Raw genomic sequence first — 24,417 nt, 5'->3', positions numbered from 1 at the left:
ACAGATATGCTGTCGTCAGATTATGACGTACGTAATACTGTTATGCGTAGTGAACTGTGTTTCTGGTATCGCAAAATCAAAACAGATGCATCTGGCTGTTAGCCAATAAATTATTGAGCGAGAGACACTTGAACACTGATTCACAAAAGACGTAAGTACGTTCGAATTTCTGTGCACAGTATGTATGCGTACAATTTTTTCGTTTATTTTAATTTAAAATTTAAAATGTGATATATCACGATAAGATTAAAGAAGCAATAGGCTATTTGTTATTGACGTTAACTCCTATTTAAGTAGTAAATAATTCGTGTATAAAATAAGATAAATAATTTAGGGAATTACGAAATACTTCTATTGAAATTTTGCTTGTTTAACGTACAACTTTCTGCAAGGTTAGATAACATGTACATATGTGCTTGTAATGAATATTTTATCCTGCGCATAAATATATGAAACGCAGTTTATTTCGATATTAAAATACATTATTTTAACAAATTTATGTATTTAAATAATGAAAACGTAACGAGATATTCTTACTAAAAATATTAAATTCTTTTTAACTTCTGTTTGGCACTAAAAAATTGTTAATTATTTATTATGTAGTTTGCGTGTTGTTTTTCTTTTTTTCTTTTTTTTTTTTTTTTAATAGACAATGCCATGGATTGCTGTTATTCCAGCAGAGATGGAAGTTCTACGACTGAGAAAGAGCTTTCGAACATCTGTAGTCCAGAGATGTTCAATAGCGATGATGAAGATGATAAAAAGAATAATGAACCACTATCAAATGAAATACCAATAGTAGCTAGTCCTAAAAAACCTTCCCAAGCTGATTTAGTTGCAAACTCTGATAACAATTTATTAGCCAAAATTAACAAACTCTTAAGTGGTGTACCGCCACCACCTAAACTTACAATTTGCAGAACGGATTGTTCAGAATTATTATTACGTATTTATGAAAATCAACATTTATTTTGGACACCATGTGTACTACCAGAAAAATGTATAAAACAAAATTTAAATAAGGAATCGCCAGAACAGCAAAAAGAAAATATTAGTACAAATAATTATCAGCGTACCAAAAGCACATCTAGAAATTTAAGTACTGCTTTTGATGCTTGTGATCCACAATATCAAAGTAATATTAGTAATAATATAGATACAGTAGATTTAAAGAATACTTGCAGTGATAATTTTAGAATAAAAAAAGTAGTTCCTAATAATGAAAAAAGCATTGTAAGTGCTACCGCAAGTGGAACAGAATTGTTAAATCCTGAGCAGCTACAAGTAACCGTAACTGAGAACAAAATAAAAGATGAATCTTTCATTGCTGCACCAAACCAATCATTACTCTACTACACTGTTAATGAGAAAGAAGCTGCCACTTTGTCATGGCCTGAAGCATATCATCATAAATTTCATGGAATACAGTGAGTGCATTAATATGCTTTTTACTTAAGTTTATGGTATACAGTATTTATGGGAAAGTATTTAATACTAGTTTTGATTTTAGTTATAACAGAAATAAAGCAGTTGAAGAATTTGAAGGCCTTACATTAAAATTATGTAATAGATATATAGGTGCTGAAACTCAGTCTACATGTACTGTATGGTTTTCTAAACCAGCACCAGGAAGTGCCAAAAAACGAAATCATTTAACTAAACATAATGATGGGCAAAGTCCAACAAAAAGATTGAGTCATTTGACGAGAAGACGAAAAATATTTTCTAGTGCGAATTTACAAGGCCTGGCGCTTAACAATAAAAAACTTGTAGTATTAAATATTAAGTATGTATCAAACATGAAACATATTTCGGAAAACTTTTATTAATTTAAAATATAAAATTATTATTCTTTTTTTAATATAGGAAACCAACAGTTAAAAAGGGCAAAAGTCCGCGGGGTAAGAGTCCACGAGGTAAAAGTCCGAGGGGAACTCCCAGGAGTTCGACAAAGAAAAAAGTGGCTCGACGGCTCGTTTTAGATGGGCCTAGTCCATTAAAGTCCAAAATTGAAATGTCTAAACGCGCGCTATTTCAAAGTCCTCCCCCTGACCGAGCTGGTCCAAGCAAGTTGCTCACAAATGGATCAAATTCTCAAAGCATTAAACGTGCACTATTTACTCAAAATACAAAGGAAAATGATTCGGAGAGAAGTCAGAAGGTAACTATTGAACCAGAATCAAGGAAGAGGAAAAGCGAAGAAGAATTGGAAGGACCACAATGCAAATGGATAAAAAGTTTATCTTTCGACGGCTCGCACGAATTGCATAATACTACTATGCCTTCGTGGGAGAGACACTCATCTAGTGATATAATTGAGAAAAACAAGTCCTTGAATGAGGGAAAATGCGAGCTTAGTGACACTCATAGAAAGGTATCTTTTTCTAAGCACTTTAAAGCATGTTCAAACAATTGTTTTTTATTATATAATATAATGTAAATACGTGTGTTTAGAAATTACTATGGGCGGTAGCGGAGGCTTTACGAGATAAGGGAATAGGTATGACTCATCCACAATTTAAACAGTATGCTACAAACTTAGCGCGAACCATTAAAAAACTTATGCCTGATCTCGAGAACAAGAATATTCCTCGCAAACCAGGGAGTACAAGTGATCGTATGTTAAAATTAGCAAAATATCACGTTTTGTTTGTAATTGATGCAAGAACAGCTGATTGACAATACTCATTGATCTATAAAAAAATTGACCTAACTTTGCGTAAAGTATATTATTTATCACAGAAATACCAATGATCAAACATTGGTATTTGTATGTCGAGGTAGCATATGTATGAACAATGGATTTTATTTATCTGAATATAGTGAGATATTATATTGAAATGTATTATAACAAATCGCATAAAATATTAATGCGTGAACGTGTGACTGTTAGAACTATTTGTGGAATATTAAGATATTTTTTACTGCATAAACACAAACTGAGAGGTTGTTTTTAATATGCCTATTTTTTTTTATTAGCGATAAAATAGTATGTATATATATATATATTTCACAACTTATAAATAATTAATAAAAGGTGCTTCTCTGAAACAAAACATAATTTGCAATTAATAATTTTAGAAACAACGCATGTGTACATATATATCAATCATATCTAGCATATGGTTGTATCTAAAACGTTTAAGGGGGCGAGTAAAAAAATAAAGACTAATTGCATTGCATTCGCGATGCTTATTCAATTTCCCGCTTTTTATTCCGCGTTTTGGTGACCCACCCTTGCAATCACTTCATCCAATATTTGCGTTAATTCCTTATTTTCTTTAGTTTTCTGTTCAACCAATTCGGCCAATGAATTGCTCTTTAGCTCCGCTTTCCGTACCAACGCATGAAGTTTTACTGTTTCATCTTCATGTTGTTTTCGTATAGCATCCAGTTGGAAATTAGCTCTAAAATATTTTAAAAATATATAACTTGTTCCTTTGTATTGAAATATTTCAACTTTTCTAAGTACTTACTTTTCAAGCTCGGTCTTTGCATGATTCTTCAATTGATCGTATCGTGTTTCCAAACCCTTTATTGTTTCCATGTTTTCTTGAATACCCTCCTTCAATACAGCCTCATTACTTTTATACACGGATACGAATCCTTTGAGCTTCTCGTACTTTTGATGAACATCATTGAAAGCAGCTTCTGTGTTGCTTAAATGAACATTTGTAGCTTGTAGTTCCTCTTGGAGTTTTGCTTTCTCTTGTTCGAAATTCGTACGATCTCTTTCTCTCTCTGTAAGCAGTCGACTAATCGATTTTTCATACTCTTCGACTACGACCCTGAAATTAATATTTCGCAATTATTTACATATCAATACAATATTATATAGGTATTTACATTAACAACACAGTATTATACAGGGTAGGGTAGATAAAGTGTTACAAGCTGTTTTCTATAAGCCATTGTAGATATCAGCTTGAAATTTTCTTTAGATTTATTCATTTTCTTGAGATTTTATCAGCTTTAGATAAAAGTTAGGTTTGATAACATTTGTCCAAATATCGAAAAATTAATATGCCATTCCATTTAAAAAATACGGGGGTAGTAATCTTTTTACCCTTGAGAAACTCTCCTCCTTAATTTCTTACACGCAAAGATATCAACCCCTCTGCATCATTTAACACCTGAAAATCTCAAGTTGACATCTGCTATGATTTTGGAGAAGACAGCTTGTAACACTTTATCTGCCCTAGCCTGTGGAGATAATAACTTAGAATAACTTACGTCATTTGAGATTTACTTTTTATCTCCTGTGCCATTTGTGCTTGTAATTTGTTAATTTTTTCTTGAAAAGCATTCTTTTGCTTCTCTAATTCAGCTTCGTACTCTTTCTTTCGTTTCTCTAGTTCTTCTTCTAGCTGTAATACAGTTGTCCTTACTAATTCTAATTCCTTACTCATATTAACATCGGTAATAAGTGGAATATCTGATTTTGATTCTTCTGCAGGCTGTTCCTATATAACATAGGTATAAATATGTATATTCACCTAATAACAATATTAGTAAAGACACGAGTTATGATAAATTACAACGTACTTTGCTTGCCATTTTTTCTTGAAGTTCATCTGTTTTTTGTGTCATATTTGTACAAATAGGACTATAAAAAAGTAGCCTATCTATAGCTGCTATGGCAGGATTACGTTTAGGAGTATCAATATTCGCTGGTATGCTTTCACTTTTGCCGTTTTGTTCCTCGTTTATGGATTGTATATTTCCTTGAGGTAACATACTGGTATTTGCTACCAACGGATCAAATTTTACATATAAGGACTCGGTTCTCAAACGATTGATAGTTTTCGAATTGCCGTGATTTATCAAAAAATCGAAGCTCGTAGGATCTTGGAAGACTGTGATATAAAATGATTATTAATAACAATGATTATTCATTGACATAAAAAGAATTTTCCTACGAGAAACACTCACTTTCGGATGTCGCGCTAATGAAACAATCGGTTTCTTTTGAGAATTCCAATGAAGATTTGCAAATATCATTGGCAACCTGTTCAGCAGCCGATTGCAGTTCTTCGAAATTCGGCTGTTCGATGTTCAACGTAGTTAACGTGGTGCTCTGTCGTTGCGGTTTGAACTCCGTATACAGTTCCTCTTCCGGTACAGTCTCCGAAATCAAAGAAATATCCTCTAATATAATAGTGGTATCTAATTTCTTGTCAGAACACTGTTCCTCTACATTCTCGTTTTCATTTTCTTTTATCGAATTTATTAGATTTGTCTTTAGCAAATCATCTGTCTTTAACAAATCATCTGTCCTCAACAAATCATCTGAGTTCTGCAAATCGTCTACTTTCTTGTCAAAAGATTTATCTGATTGACTGGTTTCTACTTCTTCTTTTCTAGGAGTAATAGCATCTGTCTTCAAAGCATCTTCTTTTAACGAAGGAAGTTCGAGATTATTAACAACACTTTCTGTTATTACCGTGTTCCTAATCTCTTGACAAATATTCGTAACAGAATTTTCTTGAACCTCAGGCGTTTTTGACCTCACGAAGGAAGTATCGTCTAAACAAGTCTGTTGTTTGTCATTTATAACATTTACATAATCCTTTACATCATTGTTAGGAAAGTTCAATGAATTTGTCAAACTACCATTTATATCTTGGCTTTTATCTTGAATAGGACTTTTCACTGTGATTTGCGGAGATGAAATTACTGCTATGTTAGAATTATTCACAGGAGACAAAGACCTTGCCAGTTGTTTTTCTACATTGTTCTCATCTTCTCGAGCATTGCTTTCGCCCAACTTCTCCGAATCTGTGCTGTTCAATAAAGAAGAAACCGTTGGTATACTAGGCAACGATGGCTCTTCTGCATATTCCGTGAACACAGACGTCGAATTACATACGGAATTTACAGTATATGGTACAAAATTGAGAGGCAAAGAATCAATTTCGTTCGAGCTATCCTCTATCAAACTAGATTCCTTTTCCTTAAGAACATCTGTGACTTCTTTATTAGGTGACAAACACACAGTCGAATTTAAGTTAGACTCCTCTATGCAACGTGGCAGTGAAATCTCATCAACGCCATTCACGGAGCTGTTACTCGTCTGATGATCATCGCTACTTTCATTACTCTTATTAGCAGAAAAGGATCTGCTTGTTATTCCCTCTAATCGTATAAAACTATTCCTCCTGTTTGATTCTATAATCGCTACGGGCAGAGGTTCCTTGATGCAAATGGTGTCTACGATAGGTATTTCTTTAATTTCCTCTGTAGAATTAGTCAGCGTTGAATTGTCGTCGACAACTTGCACTATTTTCCGAGACTCGGTCAACGGAAACTCAGACAGATCTTTGGTAATATCGGCTGATAGCTCGTCAGTGGCAGATGCGAATGTTTGATCGTGACTGAAGTCTTGAGAGTTTTGGAGAGTACTGTACGAATGATCGTCGTCCTCGCTATTTAAGTTTATCCCTGCACAACCGGCGATCAGGTCTCCTAAACCAGATATATTCGAGTCCACGTAGGAATCGTCCAAAACCTGGTTGGGGCTTTGAGGCGCGGAGTCTACACAGATTCCACTACTGCTCTTTGTGCTTAAAGTACTGCTGAGACTCTGGAAACTGCTTGCCGAGGACAGACTTTCCGGAGCCGAGTAGGTGATCGATCCAACGTCGGCGAACTCACGAGCGAATCGAACCTTCACCTCATGCTCTGCACTTTTCGATGTAGAGTTGTCGCCACCACTCTATGAAACAGAAAGAAGACATTATTAAGCAACAGAACAGAAATGTTACATCAACTAGAATTTATTTCTTTTTTTATTTTTTCAATATCCATTTGTTTTGTCAAAAATGCAAGTACAATTTCGAATGAAAGACGAATCAATAATCGAGTACAGATTCTAAAAACAACCTCTTTTGTTATTCAAAATCAGCGAAAGCTGTTGAGAGATTCAAGGACACCAACGAATTTCGATAACAACGCTGGGATTTTCCGAGCCAACCCTGAATACATTCAATTCCAAGCTTACATTCGCGTTAATTAATGAGAAATTTTCCGCTGCAGCGTACGCTCCAACGAGTCTAAAAAAGCTATATCTGCCTCTGCCAATTCACAGGCGCGAGAAGTTCGCGTTTAATTCGGCTTTCGACTAGTTAGACGCAAAATACCGGCGGCGTGGGCGATGGCGATGGCGATGGCGATGACGATGGCGATGGCGGCAGCAACGTCCTTGCCGGGATCGCGGCAGCTCGATGAAGCAATTTATTGATATATTCCATTTTCTCGCGTAACAAATGTAGAATAAAGATGCGTGTTCAACGGGCAATCGTAGTCCACTGGCAAAATTCGCATCAGCTGATCTCTCGAAGCAAGGCTCGCGGATTTCTTTCAGAAATTGCGCAACTTCTTCGTCGCTGAGACTAATTATAAAATATACCAGCACGAAGAGAGGGAGATGGAGATTTTGTTTTGTCCGATCTCGCGCCAGTCTTGTCCGTGAATCCATGCCAAGAACAGTTATGAGTGGACGGTGCTCGCGGCGAAAAAATACCTCGGTCCGTATCGCCTCGATCCTGCGATCGCGATTCGCGGTGAAAGATGGTGGCTGTCGAGACGTGGATACAACGGTGATCATATAAATTCAGGTCTAAATTTGAATCCAAGAGCGACGATCTTCTGCATGATGTTTCTTACGATTCGATCATTTAAGAAGATGCATCGTTGGATTAAAAATTTCGGTGTTCCTCGCGAAAGAATTAAAACAATGACTATCCGTGATACCGAATTGCCTAATGTCTGTCTGATGTCTAATTGCCTTTAATCTATTGATTGTTTAACAGCGTATGTATCTATTTCTTACACCTCGTCCGAATTATTCAAATTACTTGAGTTTCATAGCTTAAACGAGTTTTTAAGTGGTTCACTGAAACGTCTTACGCGTCGTAGGAAATTTCTCAAAAAATTAAAAAGCCAACAAAACGAGTGATTTCGTTATTCGAGAGTTTGTGCAACTTGAACATAATATTTTTTTTTTCTTTTTGTTAGAAAGTGGTGTTTTGAGAAGATTACCTTGAAGATGAAATTCCCCATGACTTCCCGAAGGGCCTCCACTTTCGGCTGTCACTGCTGGCCGATATGAGGCCATATTTACACGCGGGTTCACAGAACCCCACGTAGCTAACTTTCTTTCTTTCTCCCCGCCTATATATCCTCACCCCTGACACGTTTATTTCCGACGACACGGCGCATCTTTCGTTTATCATTTACCCTATTCGCGGTCTTGTGTATTTTTTCTTCGATTTCTCGTTTATAAGCGTCTTCCTTTCGTTCTACCCCTCTTGCCCCGAGAGAAGAAAGAAAGCTCACAGTGGAAAGGCTTATTTTCACCTTTTTATGGCCTCGAGCTAGTTTGATCGAAGATTGCAAAATCATTCTATTAAAAAGTTCGTATCAGATATACGTATGTATTCGCCTCGAATACATTAAACGTACGATATTCATCGACTTGGAAGAATTCGCTAATTTAGCGATATCTTTCAGAGATATGGCCAACACTCGTCTCAATTATTAATGTGAAACCTCTTCTCGATTCACTCTCTCGAGTTTACCCACTTTTTGCTCTAATAAAGTCGCCCGGCTTTTATCTGGAAATTTTCACCGTAAGCTCTAATCCGAACAAGGAGAGAAAATCGAACGAAGACGAATGATAAATTCATCCTACTCGATTAAATCTAATTAGTAAGACTCGTCCGATTTCTGCGTTTAATTAAGACATCAGTCTGTTGCGTCTTGCTTCTGATTTGATCAAGTACGTGAAAACATATCGCGTTAGAACGACGGACAAACATTTTACGGAGAACAGATGCATTTAGAAAGTAGAATATGTAAATCGCGCACTAATCTAACACGCTAACCATTATGGATTAGGTGTAGCTACTCTATAGCTCGTGTTATGCGCTTCTTCTTTCACTGAATACGTCATTAATTCTATGAATATTGATGGTGCTTTTTTAGTGCGTCGTGGTTTCTGTGGAAATTACATAATTGTTTACATTGCATATGGATTACATTTCTTAATGCATCGTTATCTAATTGCAATAGCAATGGCTATGATAATAAGGTAAATAGTAACAAGATAATATAATATATGTGGTAAAGTTAATTAGCATAAATATGGATGTAGTGATAGATCACGTAATTAATTCTAGATAACTGAAATATGGTAATAAACGATTAAAGGGCGCAGAAAAACACCAATTGAAGGAACAAAGAATCATCGCCTAGTCAATTAAGGAGAAATTGCGTTAAGAATAAATCAGTCTCATTCATAGTTCGATCTAGAAAAAAAAAAAAAAAAAAAAAATATGGAAATACTCTTGCTCGAAATTGAGAGATGATAAATCATAAGATGATAATCTGATAACCATGAATAACAACGTATAATATTTGACGAAGACTGATACACGCAACGTGGTGATTATCGTTTAACAACTATTTATATTTTTGTATGTGAATCAAAATTTTTTGAAAATAAATTTTGACAAGATCGACGACTTGACACAGAAGAATAAAATGAGACGCTAACAATTGAATTTGGGTCAGTTCACGCTTCACACGTGAAACCTGTAAACCGAAGTATGTACGTACTTAATTTATCTTTAATCTTGAGAGGTTTGTAGGATTCTAGATATTTACTACATTGTTAACCAGCGCAAATATGCTTCTGTTTATACGTACATCAGTTTACACGATTATCAATACTAAAACTAAAGAGTAATAAAAATATACAATTTGTAATTTTTTAATAATTTCAATAATTTCTTGCAAATTGCTCGTTTATAACGTAAACTTGTTTTCCCCCTTGCATTAGGTTTATATTTTTTCACGTATTTTTCATCTTCATTTCGTTGGTAAAAAACTGTGTACGTTGCCATTATGTTATTGTTCAGTGTTACATGTATATTGTTGCAAAGTGTTATAAATTTTTGTTATCCAATTATGCCAATAGCGGCACACGATGATTTCTACATAGGATAGCTGATGAACAATGCGTTGAAATCTGCAGTCTGTTCGGAACATGCCTTTCGTGTTCTTGCCAATGCGCCACAAGGAAGTTTGATTACGGAATCGCGGGAAATCGATTTAAAACGTATAGAAACATTCAAAGACGATGGTCGCGTGATATTTGCAGAAATACTGAAACGTAGAAACGTCATTCTGATAAGCGTAGAAGCATTCTGAGAAGTACGATTTTTTAACGACGTAGACGATGTTATTTATACACGGTGATCCAACAATAACCACGTTTATTATTACAGACATGAAAAAAGGTCGATATTCGTCTTCTTTTTTTTTTTTCTTGCTTTAATAAAAGAGATGAGAGCAGGTGACAAACAATTTCGTTTCTTGTGAATCATTCTGTACGCGAAACAACGTAATTTACGATCTTCACACTCGAATGCATCAAGATTGCCGGCAGCAATTACTCGATTTCCTAACCGTATGAAATGATGAGGACATTTTCATGAACCGTGGCAAACTGTCAATTATTATTATACTGCTTTTACTCGTTAAACCTACGGTATAAAGTGAACGTGTTTGCTCGAGCTCACCGTACACGAAGCGTTCAAGCGAGTGAACCGATGCAATCACAATATCACAGGCAATTCCATTCGAAACTCGAGAGGCTCGTGCTCTCCTTATTCGGCGTATTCTTGACATCATCGAGACAACACATAGATACTATCGCTATGACTCATTCCCATCTGGACGCGATGACAGAGAAAACCAGACACATTTCTCTTCTGAGGGGTGTGTCTCTTTTTCTCTCTCTCTCTCATCCCTCTATCATCGCTCCATTTTTTCGAGTGCCGTCTTCGACATCGATTTTGATTTACAAGAAAACGGAACACAGTCTTTCGCTGAATAAACTCTGTCCAATAACATTCGATGGAAAACGGCGTGAAAAGTAAGGAACGTAAAACTAGGTCTGAGACAACGTACTGCCTTCTTGCAGTTCGCTCGTCTCCATCGGAAGGATTCGCCGGAAGACACTCACCGGACCTGACGATCAACGGAGGATACCTCTGGTCGAAATTCTAATATTAGCGCAGCGCATTCTCCAGTCGATACTCTAGACTCTAGACATCCACCACTACCACTGATCTCCTCGCGATGGCACGCGACACCATATCTGTAAGCGTGTGTACGTGTGAACGCACTACCACGAGCACGCGACGACAGAACACGATGATGCAAAATATAAGCGGCTCACCTTTCGAAAGATACGCGATTCTGACAATCTGTTGGAAACGTTTACGGCTAGAGCACGTTCGGCATGGAATGAACCGTTTCTAGGTCGTAAAGGATGATCAACGACGTGAGAGTCATCGCCACCGTCTTGCCACGATGATACGCGTAACTAACACTTGCTACTTGTAGGCCGTTGTCGTAACGTCGAACCGCGCACACGCCGCACGGGCATTATGCTACAAAGATCACCAACTATGGAAGTGGTGGGACACGATTCCATGGTACCGAATGGTGCGACGGCGTGGCGCTATCTGGAGTGACGTATGAATACTCGTTAATCGAATTGTTCAATTGCTGAGTAGGTAAAAAGTGAGTGAGTTATCGATAGATTGAATTAATAAACGATTTCGCGTAGTTGACGTACCCTTTGAATCACTTTGAACATTATGCTCAAGATTTTTTTCAACTCATTCAAAATGTATTAAGACTCGAGGTTCACAACTGGTCGAGACTTTCGATAATTTTAAGTCTAGAATCATGTTCGAAATGATTAAAATTTTCAAAGAATTTAAAAAATTTCGAGTCACTCCAAAATGAAGAATCAAACAGTTATCAGACACGCGACTGTCAAACGAAACGGAGAAAGAAAAAAGATGCAGAGACTGAATAATATAAAATATATTTGTTTTTGTAGCATATTACTAAAAGCTGGAAGTACTTCCTTGAAGTTGCAATTTCTGTTTGAATATCGAAATCCACGTTTGCTTAGATAAAAATATAACCAGAAGTACAATGCTTTTTTATAATAATCTAAAGAACCGGTTTCATCTTTGTAGTATTGATCGTGTGAATAAACCAGTTTCTGTTTCATGTACAAGAAAGAACATACTATAAGAATGTCAAGGTGCGTCTCAACTGGTATTCATAAACAATTCGCGAATAGTATACGAATTGTTCTGTTGTCTAGAAGTTGTCTATCTCGTACTATACTGTTCCTGATCTATTCGCAGAAGTACACATTTCCGATGATTCATAATGTATAAACATAAGCTAATAACCGTTACATATTTATAATTTTCTATAAATTTTAGTTAATCTCATTGTTTAAAATTTTTTATCTTTAATGACTAGCGATTGCACAACGAGCAAACAACGAATTGGTATAAATTAATTGTAATAAAGTATTTAAATAAATGTTCGAGAACTATTCGTAAATTTGTTGAGAAAAGTGTTCACTAACGGTTTATGAACATTTTGCGAACATGGTTTGCTAACATTCACATATAGTTTATCAATGAATAAGTATCTCTAGGTTAGTAACGTAACATATGAAAATATTAACTGTACTTTCCTTAATTAATCATTCAGCGCACATGACAGATATTATGATATCTTTAAGCCAAGTAATCTACAGTTATATATAAGCCAGATATGTTTAAAATATTTTATATATGTATATGCAAAATAATTGTACAAATTATGTGCGAGTATCTTTTTTACGCGCTGAAGAAAGATATTCCTACGCGGGAAGCAAAACTTATTTTCGTTTCAAGGTGCTCCTGGAGATTCAGGGTTTATTTATAGGGAACCTCTGGCACAACTGTTTGCAATAAAAACAGAGAGGAAAGATGACCGGGTTAAAAAAGGACATGATAAAACGATAAGAACGCGGGGTATGCCAACTTAAAGTTCATTGTCATGCGCGTTGCAGGCGCGTTATCATTCGCAAAAAGAGTATATAAATACCTTGTGGCGAGAAGGTTGCACAGGCGGCGAATTATGAAGAGATGCAGTGATTTCTCGAAGCACAACTCGAGTTCCTTCGCGAACAGAACCACTCATATTCCTTGGACTTGACATCCTGATGATATTTTCACAATTTTGATTACAAATTCGATGATAATTTCATTAAATGCATTCGTCGTTGCACCTTTGACGACTGCAATCACGACACGAAATTAAATTCAATCGTGAAACGTTTTGTACACAAATCAAAGGACACTAATAATTGAATGTTAGCATTCCCACTGCATGTTACTCGACGTTATCGGTAAAAGACGCGGCTTCTTTCAAACATATATTCGTTTTAAATGTAAACTTTATAGCACCCGAGTTTAGTATAATATTAAAATAAATAAACGACTTTGTTTCGTAGAAATTCCTTGTACACGTTCCTCAATATTGCCTTCGATACAACGTTTAGCACGCAACCGCTTTCTTAACGGCCGTCTAGCATTTGACAACTTGAATATGAACGTAACAACCAATCACGATGCATTATTGCGTTTCTAGAAAGAACACTGTGGCGCTACGTTACTATTTTTTACTGTCGATAATATCGATTCCGACATTTATCTTCGTAAGTTGAATTCTTTATGAAATTATGTATGTATATCGTAATAAATAATTTTTGATTATAATTGGATTATTTTATCTTCTTTGGAAAAAAGATTAATAAAAGATTAATAATCAGATTTACAAGTATTTATTGTCAAATTTTTCATACAAATGTATATAAACGGCCGCGCTTTATTACAAGGCAGTGTAAATTCATCACGAAATTTTTTAAATCTTATTTTGATAATTAATAGTCTTGTATCGTCATCCGTGCACTCATGCATACGCTCTCTCTCTCTCTCTCTCTCTCACTCTCTCTCCCGTTTTTTTTATTATTAGTACTTCACAGTGTACATATACATAAAAATACATTCACCCGGCTTGATAACGCATTGTTATAATACGTTGCGTTAAAATAAAGCGTGATATATAAAAGAATACTATTCACAATATTTAGCTCAGTACTAATAAAAACAGTAGTTTTTAAGGACACTTTTCGTAGGCATTAATGTTGTCTAGAGATTTATGAAAATAATTGTTATTTTTAATTCTGCCTGTATTAGTATAATGTATTATCAAGATTCACTGCATGGATATAATCACAGAAGATAGCCATAGGCTTATGTGTAAGTTTATGTTCCTCTATGTAAGGCACTTCTTTTAAATGTTTACAATAAAACAAATATATAATATTAAATAAATTCAGTATCACTATGGACACTACTACACAAAATGGTTAACACCTTGTACTGTAAGACTTACTATTACATGATAAATATCATTTTTCCAGGACAACGTACTTCAATGGGGAGCACCGTATTATTTACGATAATGGTACAGTGTATACTGTAATTATCGTGCACTCGTGCAATCCCGTATTTACTAGCACATTGTGCAACTTTACAAAAGGCAAAACTGTTCAAAGCAGTTAATATTTTCTGACAGATACATACATTAAAATCATTCACCAGCAGTTGTAAATGAAATGTTGAATCAAAGACTATCAAGTATTTATAAATATTTAATTACGTATACGGATGTAACTGTGGTGGAGGACGCGACGGTGTGGTAGAATTTTTTTGACTACTAGATGGTGGAGTTAAAAGACCACTTTCATTTGGACTCTGTCTACCAGGTTCAGCATTAGAGTCAGGTTCATTTGTATCAGTAGAAGGTATTTCATGTACTAATCGTTGCTGCGCCCTTTCTAGCATGTTCAAATCTACAACATGAGTTTGTATACGATGTGATTCATCCATTACAATATTAGGCACTGTTGCCTTAAGTCCAGATCCAGAATGAGACTCCACAGGTGTTATTGTAGACCTTAAAAGGCACTGAGAATGTTCTTCAGCAGCTGTCATTGCAAAGGGCGTAAGCCATTTGACACAGGGTGCAAGCTGTTCCCATGGAATGCGTGATACCCTTAAAGCACATTCCCTTCCTTGTGTATGATAGATAGCTGCTGCAGCTATGTGACTATAAGGAAACTTCAAACTTCCTTCATCCAATGTAGCTAAATCTAATAGTTGAGCCGCCTGAGAATATTGTAGACCTCCATATTGAGGGTAAATAAATGCATTTGGCCTTGACCAATCGCCTGATTCAATTTGCATATAGATATTAAGCCAGCCAGGAGCAGTGACTGGGGATAAGTTCCACCCAAGACCTTTTAAAATCACTAATTCTTTTCCTAGAATTTCTTCCTCTGTGCAAGCTCCATCAGTAACATATGCAAACTCTGCTATTTTGGGTGGATATATTTCTTCAACCTATAAAAAGATTATCAATTATTCATTTAAAACTAATAAATCGATAAGTAAAAAAGAAAGAAAAACAAATACATATACAAACCTTGGCAGCTATAAAAAGGCATGTAATGCCTATTAATTGCAATTGATTTTTGGGTACATTCTGATGAATGGACAAATATCTGTCTATATAATCCATTGCAAGATAATAAGTCTCTCTATGTAGCTTGTATACTTCACAAACTTCAATCAACCAATCTAACAAAATTGCCCGCATTCTTGGTTGTAATGTTGGATGCCTTTGGAACATTTGTGGATTTCTTTGAGTAATAGTTTTTTGATCTCCCAAACACATAAGAGACCAAACTTGAGAACCATCAGCCCATGGAAATGATGGTAATGGGCTAGGTCTATTTGATATATTATTAGAAGATGATGGTGTTAAAAAGCATGTTGCAGTTCTTAATTCAGACCATGTGGCTGGCTCTTGTTGCTCTTTCAATGGAGATACTTGATGTGGTGTGCATGAATTTTCTAAAGAATGTACTGTATGACATGATTCTGTGTATGACACATGTGATAAAGCTGGTATTTTACTAGGCGGATATACATTTTCTGAATCTTCAGAAATTTCTGTTGCCCGTCTTTTACGTTTTGAAGTTTGTGTTACTACTTTTCCTCCTTGTAAATAAGTCTGTGATTTTTTCCCATGTAAACTGAATAAAAGAAAAGAATTATTTGTTATTGACATTATTGCAGCAATATCAAATTATATTAAACAAGCTTAATGTGTTTGTAAAGTAGATAAAAATAATTTTAGAAGGTAACAGAGAATTACGTCTTAATTAACGTCCAACATTTTTTTGAAGTTAAATATATTCCATAGAAATATTACAATTTAATAAGGTCATTTACAAAGTATTCTTGAATCTATAGAACAAAAATCCAGGCATATATTATTCATATAATATTGTTACAGCTTTTAAAAAGTAGATACTGATTAAAGAAGGTTATACATGCATATTTCTCAAATTTTTTTTAATTAGAAAGCACAGGAAATTGTATAGATCAGTCTAATTTATATCAAACAAATTCTAAATGCTTCTGACGAAATATAGAAAGAATTGTATGAAATCTTGAAACCAAATGGAAACTTGTTCGCTCACCTCGTCTGTGGCATTTTGCTTCGGAATTGTCGACGTGTTCAAAAAATATTTCGAACGGGAACGGATCCTTTTAGTACGGATACAAATTAGCCGGTATTTTAATTTAACGTCCGTTCAATTATTACAGTATTCGCTCCGTAATTTAGCCAGGAAAATGCCGAAAAGTAAAAGAGCGCGCAAAGCTTACACGCACCCGATCGCCATAATGCACGTATACTTGGCTGCGTTTGATTCAATATTTTATGTCATAACTTTTCATTTATAAAATGTTTCTTAGTACGAAAATTTCTTAAAGTCTTTTCTGATACAGTTTCAAGCTTCGAGATATCACAGAATGGTAATTCTTCAAAAAAATACGGGACGTGGAACTCGAAGCGCGGGAGACCAGCGCGCGAAACGATGACCAACCCCTGCTTGCAATATGCCACTGTCACGCCCTCTATATGTATAACATAACCTCAAAGGGGGAAAAAAATCCCAAATTTTCAGTAAACACTTTCTTTGAAGTCCTATTGTTTAATTTCAGTTCATGAACACTATTAATTTCATGTACGTGCATTGAATTTAAGGACTATACGAACGCAGTGCAACGTTGGCGTCCTTTGACAGACGCCCTGTTCTTGTCACGCTTTTACAAGGTAAAATGTTGTAAAAGTTTGTAAAAAAACACTGTTCGTTAACCAGGTGAACTATATTTTATTCAAACAAAGCGATACGGTCGTTCGAAAACATTAAATATTGTATACAAGCGATGCATAAATCCAAGGAGTCACAGCACCCACGCGTTCTGCGCATCTGTTTCCCGCTCGATTTTACCACAACTTTTTCGAAGAATATGAGAAAATATTATCACACTTGAACACACTGTATACGATTCAACTAAAACAGATACATAATTGTGCAAAAATGAGTATATACATATAAAATAACACTTTTGATTCACGAACTGAAGTTTACGTGTTGCTTTCGCGGGAATGCCAAACCTGTGGTCACCGGTCGTGTATTTGAGGCGCTGCTGTGCAATGGTATACACGATTCCTATTGGTCGCAACGAAGAGCACAGCTGGTGCTCAGCTGATCTGTTGTACACACACAAATGTGTACTAATGTACGCATATACTTACGCCTTGACCACGCGGGAAATGTACGCGCGTAAATTGCTTTCCCTCTAAGGAGAAGTCATGAATCATAGAAATAAGAATAAAAGATATTTTGCCACGTATCACTTTTCCGTAAATATTATAAATCAATAATTTCGATATATATCTTTACATATATAAATCTTCCACTTAATTGAATTTAAAATGTTTAATTTACATTTTGATGCGAAAAATATTCTTTATTATAATAACATATCTATTAATTGACGCACACTGTTAATATTAATGTGTGTATCTAATTGTCTATTTGAATGTAACAATATGATCGCAGACGATATAGCACAGAAAATAGAGCATAGATTTAACATTTTATAAAATTTTGTATAACTGAAATACCGATCTCGCAAAAAATTAGTTGTTTTGCGCCATCTACGATTTAGAATAGCTATATCTGAGATTATATTCAGCCACAAACGAAATACAGAATAGATCTATCATCCAATGGATTTTTTGTCTTACATGTCTGGGACTTCAAGACCCCTTTACCATACTGGTCATTTCCAACATTACCAATTCAACACAGAGTAAGATTACAACTTTACTAGCGGTTGATAGCCTTTTTCCAGTTGCTCATCTATCCTATTTCCCTCTAAAATTGAAAATAAAATTTCTGTCTAAAAGAAAGAAAAAAATTCTAATGATATGATATTAACTGTAGAACATTGATTAAATTATTAGTCTATTTCTGTAAGTATATTATATTCAATTTCCCGTATCTTTTCTATATTTACGATCGTACTTAATTTTAATTCTAGCCATTATTAGTCCCATTATCTTCTTTCTGTTGAACTGAAAATGATCCAGAAATAATAAGTGTGATAAAATAATAAATATGATTATTACTTTTTGTCTGGTTCTTTTTTATCAACTGAGTATTATAATTTCTAGTAGCAACAGCAACTAATGTATGGCGCTCTATTTGCATGTGTAACCTTACGAATCAGTGAGTTATCTACTTTAAACATTTTCATTGTCGTACTTATATTTTTATATATTTTTCATTAATTTTATGATATATGAAGGAATAATTAAAATATATTTTATACTATAATTAAACGTAACAAATCTATATTTTTAACTTTTTAATCATTCAATAATAAGTATTTTTAAATATTTCAATTTATTACAATTCTACATAGCTATAGTTTTGTAGTGTTCTCGAAATAAGATAAAATTAATATCAAATTTATCTATATTTAAATTAATATCTTATTATTGGCCATATGTTCTCTTTATCTCTCTTTCTTTCGGCTATCTCTCTCTTCTTTATTGATATATTAATATATAACATTAAAATTATACATTTGGGCATGGGTTCCATGTTCATAGAATCCGACACTGCGCTTGGTAGAGAATGTTGATAATCAGTTGGCAATCCTCCGTGATAGTGTCATCGTACCATGGGGTACTTGACCGAGGTAGACAGCCCTGGTTTTCTGGAAATCGTCAGTGGTCCGGTGCCATTAAACACGTTATATGTGTATTGCAATTTGATCCCGTAGCGCTGGGTCAGAAAGTAAGTTATACGAATTCCTGGGCATTCGGGTTTCTGCAGGTGGGTCACCAGGGTCTCTTTTTACATTCGGTCTCTCCGGTGTCGTAGTAATTCCTTCTCCGTTTCGTCGTTTGCATAACATCCAAGACCTGTCATACAGAACGTTTCAGAAAGATAATCTTTGCTAATCTTGTTTCGCTAACTTTAGTTACGTATGTAACTAAAATTTCCCTACTTTATCTGTTCGTTTCTTTCGTTTTATAATCGACTAGTCTTCAATCTCAATATCGAAACAAAAATTTCATTTATATTTCGCCAACAACCACTTTTTTTAATCTGAAGTTTTTTTTTATTACGTAGTTTATTCAATCTAAAAATTATAATAATTACTTTTATAGGACGTAAATGTACGTGAGTTTTTAAAAGGTGATGCAGGGCATAATGCCAGTTAAAACAAAATCTCGTGTTCCTGAAAATATGGGTATCACAGGTGGTTTGGTAGATGCCAGAGATAAGCAAGTGTTAAAGGAAGCAGTAGAAGCAGTTGTTAACAGCTTTGCTAAGCATACTCAAGGCTATGGAAGAGGTATTACTATTTTTTTCTTTTTATTCAATATTAAATTTGTTATATATTATTTCATTTTTTCTTATAGTAAATGTGGTAGAAGCTTTGCAAGAGTTTTGGCAAATGAAACAAAGTAGAGGAACAGAGCTAAGAAACGGAGCATTAGTTATTTATGAATCTGTACCTGGTACCAGTCCACCTTATGTATGTTATGTTACTCTCCCTGGTGGATCTTGCTTTGGTAGTTTTCAAAATTGCCCCACTAAAGCTGAAGCTCGTAGATCAGCAGCAAAAATTGCTTTAATGAATTCTGTTTTCAATGAACATCCAGCACGTAAGATAACAGATGATTTCATAGAGAAAGCTGTTGCAGAAGCAAGAGCTAGCTTTGCTAAGCCCTCTGCAACTTCCAACGGTGTTGGCAATCAAACACAGGTATGCTCTTAATTTTATTCTTTGAGTATATTTATTATTCATGGGAACTATATTAAATGAACTGTTTAATTTTTAGGGAAATGGAGATGAGAAAGAAGATCCAAATACAGGTATAGGTGCATTTCGTTTTATGTTGGAATGCAACCGCGGGAGAACAATGTTAGAATTTCAAGAATTAATGACGGTCTTCCAATTACTTCATTGGAATGGGTCTTTGAAAGCAATGAGAGAAAGGCAATGTAGCAGACAAGAAGTAGTTGCTCATTACAGTCACCGAGCTTTAGATGATGATATGCGTAGTCAAATGGCGCTAGATTGGGTAGCAAGAGAACACGAAAGCGGTGGCGGCGTTGTTGCTATGGAGTTGGCATTGGCTGAAAGAGAACTTGAAGCAGCACGTTTAGCTGGAAGAGAACTTAGATTTCCTAAAGAAAAAAAGGATATATTAATGCTTGCACATGCTCAAGTATGCCCTCAGTGATTTTTACAAAGTGATCGTGCAATTTACATGCAAAAAGAGATACGACACTGGTTTTGCAAAAGCTGGTATTAGGGGAATATTTTTAATGACATACAATGTCACTATATTGTGAAGTGTTTTATTGTTGTCTATCATTGAGACACGTAATCAATTCCGTCCTTTTTATGAAGTATTTTTGGTGATAATAGAATATTAATGGAATTATAAACTTAATGTATTTTTAAGAATACTTTAAACGCGCGACTGCTATTTTAAACTGCGATAAAAAAATACGTGCAGGATTCAAATCAAAATTAATTATTAATTGTATATAGATATATTTCGATACAAAATCTTGTCTTCCGTTACAATCTTATGCCCCTTCCGCCTCATAATTATAGTATTACATATGTTCGACATATAGCGAGAATGCTTGGTGATGTATTGCTTGCCTGAGGAATATAAAAGAAATATGAATGGTTTTTTATCAAAACATCAATTCATATGTTTATCATTTATGAAATCATCATTCTATGTTATACATTTACATGATATTTACAAAACATAGGCAGATTTGCTGTACTTAAATAGTTATATACATGATATAAATTGTTTTAAAAATATTTTATTACTATTTTTAGATATTGATAAATACATGTTTTAATAAAATCTAATAATTTTAAGCACATGTGTTGTTTAACCCTAATATCAAGGTTGATTAGTAGCTTCAAGGGTAGCTTCTTTCAAGGGTAATTTTGTGCTTTCAGCTTCTGCTTCTTCTTGCATTGGATGAGATAATACCTTGTCTATAATTCCAAATTCTTTTGCCTCAGTGGGACTCATGAAATTATCTCTTTCCATACAACGTTCTGTAAAATTATAATGTACATGTAAACATTTAATTAACATGATTTTACAAATTCACATACCTATTTTTTCCAGGTCTAAGCCTGTATGCTTGACATATAAATGGTTGATTTGCTTTTTTAGCTTCAATATTTCTAGAGCTTGTATTTGTATATCAGTAGCTTGACCAGACACACCTCCTGATGGCTGATGTGTCATAATTCTTGCATTAGGCAATGAATGACGCATACCCTTTGTTCCTGCAGCTAATAATAAACTTGCCATTGAACATGCTTGTCCTACACACCATGTTGCAACAGGAGGTAAAACATATTGCATAGTATCATAAATACCAAGCCCAGCTGTAACACTTCCACCAGGCGAATTAATATACATATGAATTGGATTTTTACTATTTTCTGATTGAAGAAATAAGAGTTGAGCTATCACTACAGAGGACACATTATCTGTGATCTATAAAATGATATAATTTCGTTTATTTTTTAATTAAAAAATTAATGATAAATCTTAAATTTTAAAAGAGTTTAAATGTAAATGGATTAGAAGGAACAAGGTACACACCGGGCCCATTAAACAAATAATCCTTTCTTTTAAGAGACGTGAGTAAATATCATATGCACGTTCTCCTCTTCCACTCTGTTCTACGACTACAGGTATAAAATTTAGGTACCTACTGCATACTTTCTGACCAGACCCCTGCAAATTTACAAATATTCAGCTTTAATTATGAAAATGTAATAATACTAGACCAAATTTTGTGAAAATTTAAAAACAAAAAATTAAATATTGTCATACTAAAATACTTACAAAAATTTGTAGTAAATTATTTACTTTTTTTAATAACATTTTGATAATTTCACGTTTATTATTTTCATTAAATTCGGATATATATTACTGCAAACAATATTTTACATAACAAACTAATAAGCAGTCTGAGAGATCTTTGTTAAGAAACTAAAGAATAAAACATAACCTAAATAAAAATTTGTTATTGCGATTGATTAAACGATATGAAAAAAAGTCTCTTCATTCATACAGTTGCATCATTTGTATCACGGTTAAAATAAGATAATCCAAATACTTCATTTTTCATATTATTGGTTTTGGCTGTTGTAGGTTATATTTTATTTCTTTTAATTTAACTTTCTTTATATAAGGAAATATTTAATATATTTCATTTTTTATCTTCAAGTCTCTATTCGAACAAACCAGTTAATCCAGTTACAAAGAATTTTTTTATGAAATGGCTGTCGAAACTAACTTGTCCTAAGTGCGACGTAAATAGGGCATTTCTTTATACAGTGTGTTTTATTCATTTGCATTATGACAAGTATCGTAGAATTGATTAACTGATTGCGCATAGAATATTACGTTTATAATATACGATTAAAATAACTTTATATATATACATTATATAATTAATTAAATGCATGTGAATGGTCTTTAATGTTTTTCTTATACGCACGGTCGTATATAATTGTGGTTATGTAACGTTAAGTTTGTTGTGTGCATTAATGTAGCCAGTTTAACTAAGGAGAGTACAGCAGAAAAGCAAAGTTTAACATTTAAATAATTTATGAATTATTGCAAATTTTTATTTGTAATATTGTCATCTCATGACAGTTTCATCAATACCCATTGGTTAGTAAAATCAATTTTACTTAATTTCAGTTAAGGTTAACTCTATGTTTGAACGTAGAAATCTTATTTTTTTAAATTACGAAATTTGTATATACATGCAAAAATATTTTTACAGAGCAACAATGAATATATATTCATTATTCAGGACTACCTGCCAAACGATAAAATTTATGGCTCCAAAACTACCATCAATGGAACCATTCACAAATATTATACATCGTAATATGCACCATATATGTGATAAACAATATTCAAATAATTTGTCAAATATGTACACGAACAAAATTAGTTCAATATTATTGCAACCATCACTATCCATGTATAATATCATATGTGGTTTAAAAATGAAGACTGTATTAAAACGAAGGTGTAGACATTGCTTATTAATGTGGAGAAATGATAGGGGATACATAAAATGTAAAGTAAAACCAAAGCATAATCAGGTGGAAAGGAAGAAAAAGGAATATAAAACATGGATATTGACATGTGCTAAACAAAGCAAAGTAAGGGAATGGTAGAGTATTATATACAAAAGGTAACATTTGAATTGTACTTTAAAATAAAATCATTTTAAGATAAAAATTCATATTTATTTAATTTATATTTCTCATGACAATAATTTCTCATCGATATATAGATTTTTATGTGTTTTATATATGACACTGTATATTAATAATATGCAAATATAATTTTATTTAATTGCCTATATAGTATTTATATTGTATTATTTTGAAAATTGTACTTAGCATCTGTACACACTAGATGCTGAAAAAAATAATATTGTTACTTTTTATTCGTTTCTGTATTATATTATGTTCATTGGTTAAGAAACATATCTTACTATAAGGGGGACAGGTAAAAGTACAGATATTACGTAGTGTTGTATATGGGTGATATTTATTATAATAGCTTGCAAAACCTCTAGGCATTGTGGGTACAAAGGGAAGAATAGTGGAATAACAAACCTGTTAACATATCACTTTACTATTGGAAAATATTTTATAATTATTGGTATATATTTGTAAAAAAACATACCGTATTAGAATTAGTAGGAAAGGTTGGTAAAATTAGTTGGCAACCTGTTAATGGTTTACTTGAAGGTGAAGGTGCAGTTTGCATTTTTATTTGTATAAAATTTGTATTTAGATTACTTGTTAGTATAATATTAATAATATTATTATGGTATTAATAATATATATAAGTATTAATTTTATTAAATACCCTGTTTATAACAGGCTGTTTTAATAGAATTTTTTTGATAAATTTTTACGTATGATTTTAACAAGTATCCCAAAGCACACACAAAATCAGAAAATT

General features: G+C 33.9%; 5 protein-coding genes and 1 long non-coding RNA gene across 16 annotated transcripts; 3 read left to right on the top strand and 3 right to left on the bottom strand.

Annotated features, from left to right (window-relative positions):
* Positions 1–14: 14 nt before the first annotated feature.
* On the top strand, positions 15–3,200 carry Mi (cyclin E-interacting protein minus). Of its 4 annotated transcripts, none has more exons than XM_072002930.1 (5): positions 15–155; positions 650–1,427; positions 1,511–1,786; positions 1,867–2,374; positions 2,455–3,200. In XM_072002930.1, the coding sequence occupies exons 2-5, from the start codon at positions 658–660 to the stop codon at positions 2,677–2,679; spliced, it is 1,779 nt and encodes a 592-aa protein (XP_071859031.1). In that variant the 5' UTR covers positions 15–155; positions 650–657; the 3' UTR covers positions 2,680–3,200. The 4 variants fall into 4 exon arrangements, with proteins under 4 accessions (XP_071859031.1, XP_071859033.1, XP_071859030.1 ...); XM_072002932.1 differs by having other exon boundaries at positions 17–151; positions 681–1,427; XM_072002929.1 differs by having other exon boundaries at positions 18–151.
* Positions 2,768–13,448, bottom strand: Tacc (transforming acidic coiled-coil protein). Of its 3 annotated transcripts, none has more exons than XM_072002917.1 (6): positions 12,970–13,448; positions 4,933–6,715; positions 4,546–4,856; positions 4,234–4,463; positions 3,477–3,788; positions 2,768–3,407 (listed from the first exon to the last, which is right to left on the bottom strand). In XM_072002917.1, exons 1-6 carry the CDS (start codon positions 13,081–13,083, stop codon positions 3,212–3,214), a joined length of 2,946 nt encoding a protein of 981 aa, XP_071859018.1. In that variant the 5' UTR covers positions 13,084–13,448; the 3' UTR covers positions 2,768–3,211. The 3 variants fall into 3 exon arrangements, with proteins under 3 accessions (XP_071859018.1, XP_071859020.1, XP_071859019.1); XM_072002919.1 differs by lacking the exon at positions 12,970–13,448 and adding an exon at positions 8,041–8,175; XM_072002918.1 differs by lacking the exon at positions 12,970–13,448 and adding an exon at positions 7,140–7,322.
* On the top strand, positions 7,452–11,966 carry LOC139987087 (uncharacterized). Of its 3 annotated transcripts, XR_011799787.1 has the most exons (4): positions 7,466–7,812; positions 8,017–8,414; positions 8,512–9,091; positions 9,180–11,966. It is a non-coding gene; the product is annotated as an uncharacterized lncRNA (long non-coding RNA). The 3 variants fall into 3 exon arrangements; XR_011799786.1 differs by lacking the exon at positions 8,017–8,414 and having other exon boundaries at positions 7,452–7,812; positions 8,986–9,091; XR_011799785.1 differs by having other exon boundaries at positions 8,017–9,091.
* Positions 13,449–13,692: 244 nt separating the features above from the next.
* Cyce (cyclin E) lies at positions 13,693–17,492 on the bottom strand. The gene is made up of 3 exons (XM_072002943.1): positions 16,478–17,492; positions 15,415–16,027; positions 13,693–15,332 (listed from the first exon to the last, which is right to left on the bottom strand). The coding sequence occupies exons 1-3, from the start codon at positions 16,489–16,491 to the stop codon at positions 14,586–14,588; spliced, it is 1,374 nt and encodes a 457-aa protein (XP_071859044.1). The 5' UTR covers positions 16,492–17,492; the 3' UTR covers positions 13,693–14,585.
* Positions 17,493–18,997: 1,505 nt separating this feature from the next.
* On the top strand, positions 18,998–22,155 carry Lft (Limb expression 1 family member lowfat). Of its 2 annotated transcripts, none has more exons than XM_072004563.1 (4): positions 18,998–19,153; positions 19,531–19,718; positions 19,786–20,132; positions 20,209–22,155. In XM_072004563.1, exons 2-4 carry the CDS (start codon positions 19,562–19,564, stop codon positions 20,611–20,613), a joined length of 909 nt encoding a protein of 302 aa, XP_071860664.1. In that variant the 5' UTR covers positions 18,998–19,153; positions 19,531–19,561; the 3' UTR covers positions 20,614–22,155. The 2 variants fall into 2 exon arrangements, with proteins under 2 accessions (XP_071860664.1, XP_071860663.1); XM_072004562.1 differs by having other exon boundaries at positions 19,036–19,192.
* Clpp (Caseinolytic protease proteolytic subunit) lies at positions 21,198–23,116 on the bottom strand. Of its 3 annotated transcripts, none has more exons than XM_072004566.1 (5): positions 22,669–23,116; positions 22,267–22,353; positions 22,021–22,155; positions 21,522–21,912; positions 21,198–21,461 (listed from the first exon to the last, which is right to left on the bottom strand). In XM_072004566.1, the coding sequence occupies exons 2-5, from the start codon at positions 22,303–22,305 to the stop codon at positions 21,301–21,303; spliced, it is 726 nt and encodes a 241-aa protein (XP_071860667.1). In that variant the 5' UTR covers positions 22,306–22,353; positions 22,669–23,116; the 3' UTR covers positions 21,198–21,300. The 3 variants fall into 3 exon arrangements, with proteins under 3 accessions (XP_071860667.1, XP_071860666.1, XP_071860665.1); XM_072004565.1 differs by having other exon boundaries at positions 22,721–23,115; XM_072004564.1 differs by having other exon boundaries at positions 22,267–22,714.
* Between the last annotated feature and the right edge of the window lie 1,301 nt (positions 23,117–24,417).

This window comes from Bombus fervidus, chromosome 5 (genome assembly GCF_041682495.2).
Source record: "Bombus fervidus isolate BK054 chromosome 5, iyBomFerv1, whole genome shotgun sequence".
Classification (NCBI taxonomy): Eukaryota; Metazoa; Arthropoda; class Insecta; order Hymenoptera; family Apidae; genus Bombus; species Bombus fervidus.
This window is presented reverse-complemented; position numbering and strand designations above follow the sequence as displayed.